The sequence below is a fragment of the Rhineura floridana genome, chromosome 11, assembly GCF_030035675.1.
Source record: "Rhineura floridana isolate rRhiFlo1 chromosome 11, rRhiFlo1.hap2, whole genome shotgun sequence".
NCBI lineage: Eukaryota > Metazoa > Chordata > Lepidosauria > Squamata > Rhineuridae > Rhineura > Rhineura floridana.
This window is the reverse complement of record NC_084490.1, coordinates 1,640,995-1,651,385: the sequence shown is the minus strand read 5'-3', so window position 1 is coordinate 1,651,385 and position 10,391 is coordinate 1,640,995. Positions and strand designations below refer to the sequence as shown.

The following is a 10,391-nucleotide window of genomic DNA, read 5'->3' as shown; positions in this document are numbered from 1 at the left end:
AAAGCAAGGGGAGGTGTTAGGCAGGAGTGCTAGGTCCTCTAGGGAAGGTGGGTTTCAGGGCGGTCTAAATGAAACATGGGGTAGAGCTGGTGATACTGGGTTTACTGGGAGAGGAGGAGAGGCTAGTGCATTAGGGGAGCAGGATGCACATTTTATTCAGATGTTCGGGTTTTCCCCCAATCCCCTCCAAACCATCCTGCCCCCTCCATACCCTCCTCTTTGCTCCCAGAGGCCATGATTTCTATGTCGAGGACTTTATGGTGACTGATCTCAAATATCTGTCCCGGGAGAGCAAATACAAAGGTCTTCGGAGGCTGCTCAAAATCTCTACCCTAAAGCAGTTTCCCCTAGTGGACTCTCAAGGTAACCATCTCTTGTATCCCAAGATCAGCTTTCCCCAACGTGGCACCCTCCATATGTGCTTTGGACTACAACTCCCGTCACCCACTGTGCTGGCTGGGGCACACGGGAGCCATCGTCGTCCAAAACAGGTGGAGGCCCCCAGCGAGTCCTGGACTGTGGGTTGAGGAAGGCTGTTTGAATGTGGGAAGAACAGCCAGAGCCCCTAACTGGGAAGAGGCCCCAAACCCCACTCATGGGCCTGCCCATTCTTCTGTCTGTCTCTCCCCCACTTCAAAGAGACTCGCGTCTTGTTGGGATCCATCAAGAGGAAGCATCTCTCCAAGATTCTGTCAGCCCAGCTGAGTGCAGAGAAAAGACTCCAGCACCTGCTCAGCCAGTGGGCCGAGAGGGTTCAAAGTCAAGAGCCTGTGAGTCCCCTCCCCTGTTGTGCTCTCCCCTAAAAGAGAGAGCCTGGGATGGGTGGGGTGGAAGGCCAATAGGAGGGGAAGCCAGAGCCACCCCCTGGCATGCCCCCCATGCCCTAATGGATCAGCCTCCAATGACTGGGGCTGTGGCCCTGGACATAACCCTTTTATTCTGAAGCAAAGGAGGAAAAGGAAAGGAAAGCCGATTATTCCTAAGTCAGCTCTCTCCTCTCTCATTCCGGCCTCTGCATATGACAAGCATGGGTTTTTTTGAACTTTTTTTAAAAACAATGTATTTTTAACCTTTTTTTTAAGATGTCTTCAAAGCTTTTAAAAAATGTTTTTAAAATTGTTTTGTTTTAATGTATAAAGTCTTCTTTTATGATGTTTTAAAGTGTTTTTAGTGCTTTTGTTTGCCACCCTGGGCTCCTGCTGGGAGGAAGGGCAGGATATGTAAATCAAATACTAAATACATAATGTCCTTTAAATGCATGCCACTTTGCTCCAGCCAGCCCACACCTGCCCCCTTTGATTCCCCTAGAACAGCCTTCCCCCGAGCTGGTGCCTTCCAGAGGTTTTGGGGCTCTTCCAGACAGGTGCTGTATTGCAGCTGCCTTCTGTGACGTGTTCTTGACAGAATAATAGGGCGTTAGTGGTGGATGTATTCTGCACAACTGGTCGTTCTGCTATGCTCCCCGATGCAACTACATTATTGGTGTCTAGAGGGGCCACAGCCCAAGAAAAGCAGGACAAAAATAAACCAGAATATTTGTGATATTAAAAAAAAGGATTTCAGCAGAAAGTTATGGGATGTGCACTGATTGGAGTGACCATTCAACAACTTTTGCAGGTACAAACAGTATTGAAAGTGGGATCAGGTGTGAGTGCCCCAATAACATAATAAGCACAAATAATCAAAAATGTGCAATAAAAAGGGTATCTTGGACTCAGCGCCATCATCATGCAGCTATGCTGGCTAGCACTGATGGGAGTTGTAGTACAAAACAGCTGGAGGGCACCAGCTTGGGGAAGGCTGTCCTGCTGCCAAATCTTTCCATCCTAGAGATCCACAACAACCAGTTGGTGTGGAGACAATCGTGAGCTAGATAGGCCAAGGGTCTGACTTGTGAGATAAGGCTGCTCCCTCCATTCCAGTGTGAGGCAGGGCTGGATGAGGGATCCTTCTGATATTCTCTCTTGCAGGAACCAGCTGGCAATGAAAAGAAAACTGAAAAACCAGGTAAGAGCAACAGAGCTTCTACTGGCTTGGGTTATGGAGGGGAGCGGGCAGAATAGGAAGTTCTTTTTCATAATGGCCAGGCTGTATCTGTCCAGCATTTAACTGGAGGGCCTAAGCAGTTGTGTGTCGGTGTGTGTAGAGGGTGGGGTGTGTGTGTAAGCAGTATCTTTAGGGGGTACCAGTGAAACCATCATGTTGCAGTGGCGGCTTGTGGCTCCATGTCAGTGGGGCAGTGGAATCCACTCCAGGTTGTAGTCTGAATTTTCAAGAAGTTGTCAGTTTGTGTGATGCAGTCTTTGCCAACTTGGTGCCCTCCAGCTGTTCTGAACAACTGCTATCAGCCTAAGCCAGTATGACTCTACACACACACACACACAAAATCTTTTGCAGGTACAAATAACACTGAAAGCAGGAGTATATATGACCACCCTGAGAGAATAATGAGCATAAATAATCATGAATGCCCAATAAAAAGGATGTCTGGAGGGGCTCATCCCTGCAATTTTGTTTGGCCAAAGGGCAATGGTTCTTTGTGGATTTGAAGGCAATGACCATGCAAATCGGTGAAAGTTAAAGGTTTTATTTAATAACTAAAAAAAGCTTACAAAGAAAGATGATTACAAATCTTATGTCCCTGCTGATGCTGGGGAACCCTACAAAATGACAGCGGACAAACCCCTGGAGCTGGAGATGACATGTAGCACTGTTCCAGGATCTCTGGTCTATGCTGAGTTTCCCCTCCTCAAGGAGATATTCTTTCAGTCACTAGGAACCCCTCAGAAAGGGACAAGTTCCTGTGAGGTCTGGTGCCCAGCATCCTCTGATCTATGCTTAGGGTTCCAATGCTGGAGGGATTTGTAGGGCTTTATATACTGTTGGATATGGGTATGGACTGCCTTCAAGTCGATTCCAATTTATGGTGACCCTACGAATAGGGTTTTCATGGTAAGCGGTATTCAGAGGTGGTTTCCCATTGCCTTCCTCTGAGGCTGAGAGGCAGTGACTGGCCCAAGGCCACCCAGGGAGCTTCATGGCTGGGTGGGGATTCGAACCATGGTCTGTGCAGGTTGTAATGCAGCACCATAACCACTACACCACACTGGCTCTCTATATCCTGTTAGGTTCTAATTAATCATACCTGATATTTTGACTATTTGCTATACAGCAGTGGCCTTGACAACATATATACATCTGCAAAGTCAAGATAGCACCTACTCTATGGCTAGTAGCCAAAATAGATGACTAACCATCTGTCTGAGCTCGTACCAGTATCAGGTGGACACTGTGGGATTATGCTAGGTTTATCTCATTCCCAGGCTCTGCTTAGCGGTGCCATCTCCACACACAACTACCAGTTTACATATGAAAATCAGAATTAACCTGTTAGAGAACTTCAGACTGGAGGGATCTCTAGGCATGAAAGGAGCAAGTGTGGCCCACCAACATTTAACTCACAACTGTGCAGTGCCTCTAAGGTGGTGCTGCCATCCTCAGGAAATGCTAGATTGCGAAGACAAACGGGTGGATAGGTTGAGGAGGGGGGATAGTGCTTTTAGGCCTTGGGATGCTCATCAGAACTGATGACTTGGTTAGCATGCACTTGGGGAGTGAGAGTGGAGCAGAAGAGAGATCAGTGCACACGCACACACGCGCACACCTGCGCCTCCTGCAAGCATCTGCAGGCGTGCATGCATTCGGGCACATGGGAGGGGGGAAGCCCTCAACTGCCTCAGCATCTTGGAGAGATTGAGGGAGCAGAGTGTAGGTGGAAGAAAGGGGGTACGCTAGCACACACACTTCGTCTCAGAGATGGGGGGCGAGCAAGTCCTGAGCTTCCTCACTGCTCCTTGGCTCTGTCTGGGCCGAAGGCGAGATCTAGGCGGCCTCGCAAATAAGGATAATTTTTAAAAGGAGGTGGCAGTGAAGCAGGAGCCAAGAAAGGCAGGCAGGCTGGCTGTCAGGAAGGAAGGGGGGAAGCAGGATTTGCTTGCAGCCTTGTTTCTTTTTGCTTCACGAAAAGTCATCTTCCTTCATTCTGAGTAAGGGCATTGTCAGCAGCGGCAATGCAAGGAGATGGGAGTCGGGATAGTAATCCCCTCTTCTTCCTGGTAGCTCCACCCTCAGCCTCCTTTGGCATCTGCCATGTGTGGCATAGGCAGATGCCTGAAAGACAATCTAGCACTTCAGCAAAGGCCTCCCCTCTCATTTGGAGCAAGGGGGAGGTGTCGTCTGCAGCGGCAGTGGGGAGCAGACACTGTCCAGGTAGTTAACACTTTTTAAAAAAATCAATAAATAATTCATTTCTTTACTGTTCATGGTCCCCTCTGGATTACTTCGCAGGCCCCCTGGAGGTCACAGCCCCCCGGTTGGGAACCACTGGCCTAGGGCTCCCACATTTGAACTGTGGCTGTCGACACACCATGCATTCAAACCACATGACTTCCCCAAAAGAACCCCAGAAACTGTTGTTTGTTAAGGGTGCTGGAAATTGTAGCACTGTGGGGGGTAAACTATAGTTCCCAGGATTTTTTGGAGGGGAAGCCGCATGCTTTATATATGCTTGATGGTGTGTGTGTTGCATAAACGTACCTAAACAGCCCCACTCTAGCAAGACTTCTAGGAAGCCAGATTTCGACTGGACATCAGGAAAAACGGCCTAACTGTTAGAGCCATACGACAATGGAACCAATGACCTAGGGAGGTAGTGGGCTCTCCGACACCGGAGGCCTTCAAGAGGCAGCTGGACAGCCATCTGTGGATTTCTGCATTGCGCAGGGGGTTGGACTTGATGGCCTTGTAGGCCCCTTCCAACTCTACGTTCTGTGAGGTAGGGAGGCAAAGCCAGAATAACCCCTTTTGCTTGCTTCTTCTGCAGAGACGCTCAAGGCAATGGAGCATGGTGTTTCCAACGCCCAGGACAGTGTGGTGGAAGAAATGGTGGAGGAAGAAGAGGAGAAGGTGGAGGTAGGAGGTGGCTAAGCCTGCACAGATCACTCAGGGTGAGGCAGCGAGACCCCCCATCCCTTGCAGACCCCCCTGGCTTATCGGTGCCCTTTCTGATTTCAGCCCTCAAAGACTGTGCAAAGGACTGCTGCTTCTCCATTGCCACAAAATGAGCATGTCCAATATTGCAACATGGTATGTTTGGAGCAGAGACTCCGAGGTTCTTGCAAGGGGAGGGTCCTGCAAGGCTGGGCAAGGAGGCGGCTGGGATCCAGGACTCCTGGCTTCCTTGAATGGAGAATGGGGTTTAGCAGAGCAGAGGCCAGCCTTTGCCAACCTGGTGCCTTCCAGGTGTTTTGGCCTGCATGACTCCCATCAGCCCCAGCCAGCCACTGAAGGGAGTTGTGCCGTCCAAAACATCTGGAGGGCACCAGGTCGGCGAAGGCTGGCATAGGTGCTTGGATTCTGGATCTCTGGATGCTTTGGTAAGGAAATGTGGAGGCAGCGGATGCACTGGTAATCTCTAGAGTTGATTACTGCAGTGCACCCTATGTGGGGCAACCCTTGGACCTGGTCCAGGAGCTCCACCTGGTGCCAATTGCTGCGGCTAGACTGTCGGTGAGGACAGATTATCACCAGCACATAATTCCGGTGCCTAAAAGCTTGCACTGGCTGCCTGTACATTACCAGGCCGGGTTCAAGGTTCTTGTGTGAATTCACAAGACCCTTCACAACTTGCGTCTGGGATGCCTTAAAGACATCCTGATCCATGCCAAGGTCTTTGGAGGATTCACTATTAGGAGCCCACCTACCCCTGGCTCAGGTGCACAGCTCGCTTCCACCAGGAGCTGTGTGCATGCAATGTTGTGGGCCCAATTATGTGATGAAAATAGAAAACGAGAAGTCTACATGGACAGGCGTGTCTGGCCCTTTCCGTGCCCAGCAAGGGACGTGGAGTTCTAGATGCTCTGGGGCAGCTTCAGTGATGCCACATGCTTTTAAAAGCAAAGGAAGGCGGGAACGTGGCCAAGGTGTGCCCAGGCCGAGCAAGCCAATCCTGGCCTCTTTCTTCCCAATCGTGCACGCAGGTAGAGGAATGGGAGTGCCGGAGACTGCAGGAGCCCATCTGCCTGGATGAGGTGCCCATCGACCCGGCTCCTTATCGCCTGCTGGAGAAAGAAACCCTTTACCAGGTCAGTCCGCCAGCCCAGGCCCTCCTCGCTTCGCCTCTTCTTCAGAAACTGAAGGAACAGGAGGCCTTCTGGGCCATAAACTCATTGATCTCCCAAGACCTTTTGTTGTTTTGGAGCAGGGAGATGGATTTGTAAAACCTTGCCCACTGCCAGGTGTTTAGCTACCTAGGTTGCCAGTGAGTGACTGGACCAGCCTTTGCCAACCTGGTGCCTTGCAGGCTACAACTCTGATCAGCCCCAGCCGGCACGTGCTTGATGGGAATCGCAGCCGATTCGGAGGGGGGGAGAGTTGGGACAGATAGGCCCCCCATGTGCCAGGTTTTGCACAGAAATAATAACCCTGTACACCCCCAGCAATGACACATCCACACACCTTGTTTTTCAACCTCTGCTCCAGTGCTATGACCTCTTCAACCTCCTCAGCCTCCGCACGGCTTACGTGACCAACATGGGGCGCCTGGTTGGAGTGGTGAGCCTCAAGGAGGTGAGTGACTGCCCAGGGGCAGTGATGCAGGGCAAAGGGTCAGGGCAGGGGTGGGTATTGTGGCATCCGGAGTCTCCAGGGCAAAGGGTCAGGGCAGGGGTGGGTATTGTGGCATCCGGAGTCTGCAGGACAAAGGGTCAGGGCAGGGGTGGGTATTGTGGCATCTGGAGTCTCCAGGGCAAAGGGTCAGGGTGGGGGGCAGGTGTTGTGGCATCCAGAGTCTCCAGGGCAAAGGGTCAGGGCAGGGGTGGGTATTGTGGCATCCGGAGTCTGCAGGGCAAAGGGTCAGGGCAGGGGTGGGTGTTGTGGCATCCGGAGTCTCCAGGGCAAAGGGTCAGGGCAGGGGTGGGTATTGTGGCATCCGGAGTCTCCAGGGCAAAGGGTCAGGGTGGGGGGCAGGTGTTGTGGCATCCAGAGTCTCCAGGGCAAAGGGTCAGGGCAGGGGTGGGTATTGTGGCATCCGGAGTCTGCAGGGCAAAGGGTCAGGGCAGGGGTGGGTGTTGTGGCATCCGGAGTCTCCAGGGCAAAGGGTCAGGGCAGGGGTGGGTATTGTGGCATCCGGAGTCTGCAGGACAAAGGGTCAGGGCAGGGGTGGGTATTGTGGCATCCGGAGTCTCCAGGGCAAAGGGTCAGGGTGGGGGGCAGGTGTTGTGGCATCCAGAGTCTCCAGGGCAAAGGGTCAGGGTGGGGGGCGGGTGTTGTGGCATCCGGAGTCTCCAGGGCAAAGGGTCAGGGTGGGGGGCAGGTGTTGTGGCATCCAGAGTCTCCAGGGCAAAGGGTCAGGGCAGGGGTGGGTGTTGTGGCATCCGGAGTCTCCAGGGCAAAGGGTCAGGGTGGGGGGCAGGTGTTGTGGCATCCAGAGTCTCCAGGGCAAAGGGTCAGGGCAGGGGTGGGTATTGTGGCATCCGGAGTCTGCAGGGCAAAGGGTCAGGGTGGGGGGCAGGTGTTGTGGCATCCAGAGTCTGCAGAACAAAGGGTCAGGGCGGGGGGCAGGTATCTAGCCAGTCAACAGATGACAGGAAGGTGGGGAAGGGCCATAGCCCAGTGATCAAGCACTGGCTTTGCATGCAGGGAGGCTGCAAGTTCAATCTCCAATGGCATCTCAAGGTAGGGCTGCGAATGTCCACAGTCTGAAATCCTGTGGAGTTGCTGCCAGCCTGAGTAGATAATACTGACCTAGATGGACCAAGGATTTGAATGGTGAAGGGCCGTACTTCAGCGGCAGAGAGTCTGCGTTGCATGCAGAAGGTCACATCCCCTGGTAGTGCTAGGAAAGATTCCCTGTGTGAAACCCAGGAGAGCTGCTGCCAGTCAGTGCAGACAATACTGAGCTAAATGGACCGTTGGTCTGACTCGGTATAAAGTGGCTTCCTAAGGTGGTGAAGGGTATTCTTGACCCACCCCCCCTGGAGCCTCAGCACAAGAGGCTGGGGCCATGGTGGTGTTTGAGAAAGCTTGGCAGGCCACCAGTGCAGCGCTGAGATCTGGATGCTCACCTCTCTCCCCTTCTTCACCTCAGCTCAAAACGGCCGTTGAAGGGTGTGTCAAGGGCACCTTTGCCAGCAGTCGTCACCACCGGCATCTGTGCAGGCCTGATGCTCAGGCGCTGAAGCCATCGGGAGAGGCTGAACCCAAGAGCCCCCCAGTGTAGGACTGGAGGAATCGTGGATGGTGCCATCTCTCCCCTTCGGCCCCATTTATGCAACCCTGCTGCCCCCAAATGTATTGGAGCACCCACACAAAGACACACACAAATGGCTGGCAGTTGAGGCCTGCAGGGTGGGGCCAACGGAGGTGGAAGGCTTGGGACTGAAGCTCTTGGAATGTCTGTCGTGGGAAATCAGCACATCATTTTGAGTTGTAGCTGGGCCAGGGCCAGCATGGGCATGCTTAGGAGCTCGGAGTTGGGGGAGAGAGACAGGACATGGTAGAAGGTGTGTATAACATAGACATAGACACAGAATAGTAGAGTTGGAAGGGGCCTATATGGCCATCAAGTCCACCCCCCTGCGCAATGCAGGAATCCAAATCAAAGCATTCCCTGCAGATGCCTGTCAAGCTGCCTCTTGAAGGCCTCCAGTGTCGGAGAGCCCACTACCTCTCTAGGTAATTGATTCCATTGATGTATGGCTCTAACAGTTAGGAGGTTTTTCCTGATGTCCAGTCGAAATCTGGCTTCCTGCAACTTGAGCCCATTATTCCGTGTCCTGCACTCTGGGACGATCGAGAAGAGATCCCGGCCCTCCTCTGTGTGACAACCTTTCATGTACTTGAAGAGTGCTATCCTATCTCCCCTCAGTCTTCTCCAGACTAACCATGCCCAGTTCTTTCAGTCTCTCCTCACAGGGCTTTGTTTCCAGTCCCCTGATCATCCTCGTTGCCCTCCTCTGAACCTGTTCCAGTTTGTCTGCATCCTTCTTGAAGTGCAGTGTCCAGAACTGGATGCAATACTCAAGATGTATGGGGGGAAGGGCAGTAGGCTCAACTAGTGGAAACGGAGAAAGTGAAGGCAACATGGGGAATGGACTGTCTTTTATAAGAGGTACTGGATGGAAGTGGGGCTCTTGAGCAGCCTTCTCTAACCTGCTGCCTTCCAGCTGGTTTGGACTACAGCTCCCAGCAGCCTCCACCAGAATGGCCCTGTGATGCTCGGGCTGATGGGAGTCAGAGTCCAAACCAGCTGGAGGGCAGCAGGTGGGCAAAGGCCATTTTTCCAGAGCATGGGCATTGTGACTCTTGTAATGGATTCACAGATCATTCACAGCATCCCTTCCTGACGGCCCTGTGGAGTAGCACAGGTGGACACAGACTGAGGACTCCGTGGGTCTATGGATCCTTTTGGGTCCAACCGTGTGACTTCTGGATGTTGCTAACGTGAGAGAGGAGGCAGAGCTGAATGCCCCGAGCGCCATGGCTGGTTCATCCCTTGGATTTACAAGGGCAGGGAAATCAGCATCATCTGGGGGGAAAGGCCTCGATTGGAGGAAAATTTGCTTCTAGTGCAAAGTCAGTGGGGGCTGGGGGCTCTCATGTCAGTAGGGCACAGAATTCGCTCCACATTTTAGTCTGAACTCACAAGGGGCTGAAACCCTCCAGTCTCTACTGTTCAAAGTATTGTTGCTGGCTTTTCGTCCTTGAATACCCTAATAGCAATAATGATTAATGAATAATTAGAAATTAATAATGTATAAATTAATTAATTTTAATTGTAATTAAAAATGTACAATTATTTCCCTGGAAATGGGCATAATGGAAGGTCAGGACAGGTGATTCTGTGTGTGTTACGTGAGTCTTCTTTAACTTTTCAGACCTCCTGTGTCTTCTTGCATGAGAAAAGGGGGCAGGAGCGAATCACAGGAGCTGCAATTGTCTATGCTGCAATCATGTGTTGGTTGTATAGGGCTTTTAACTGTCATAGCTTCCCTCCCACTTAAGCATTCTGGGAATTGCAGTTCAGAAAGATGCATCAATTTTTGCTGCATTTTTTGTTAGAGATCCCTCAGCTCTCTTGTGGGACTGCAGTGGGACTAAGACGAGGGAGCGGCTGTTTTCAACATAGGAAGCCAGTGTGGTGTAGTGGTTAAGGTGTTGGACTATGACCTGGGAGACCAGGGTTCGAATCCCCACACAGCTATGAATCTCACTGGGTGGGCTTGGGCCAGTCACTGCCTCTCAGCCTCAGAGGGAGGCAATGGGAAACCACCTCTGAATACCGCTTACCATGAAACCCCTATTCATAGCGTCGCCATAAGTCAGAATCAACT

The 10,391-nt window shown here is 51.9% G+C and overlaps 1 protein-coding gene across 1 annotated transcript; it reads left to right on the top strand.

Moving 5' to 3' along the window:
* The first annotated feature begins 75 nt into the window (after positions 1–75).
* On the top strand, positions 76–9,805 carry LOC133366790 (chloride channel protein 2-like). The gene is made up of 9 exons (XM_061590279.1): positions 76–80; positions 230–363; positions 640–770; positions 1,971–2,007; positions 4,883–4,971; positions 5,074–5,145; positions 6,039–6,143; positions 6,541–6,627; positions 8,147–9,805. The coding sequence occupies exons 1-9, from the start codon at positions 76–78 to the stop codon at positions 8,276–8,278; spliced, it is 792 nt and encodes a 263-aa protein (XP_061446263.1). The 3' UTR covers positions 8,279–9,805.
* Positions 9,806–10,391: the final 586 nt, after the last annotated feature.

Coding starts and splice junctions, on each gene's coding strand:
- LOC133366790 (XM_061590279.1), top strand. Junction 5,146..6,038: donor ATGTCCAATATTGCAACATG/GTATGTTTGGAG, acceptor TCGTGCACGCAG/GTAGAGGAATGGGAGTGCCG. Junction 6,628..8,146: donor GAGTGGTGAGCCTCAAGGAG/GTGAGTGACTGC, acceptor TCTTCACCTCAG/CTCAAAACGGCCGTTGAAGG.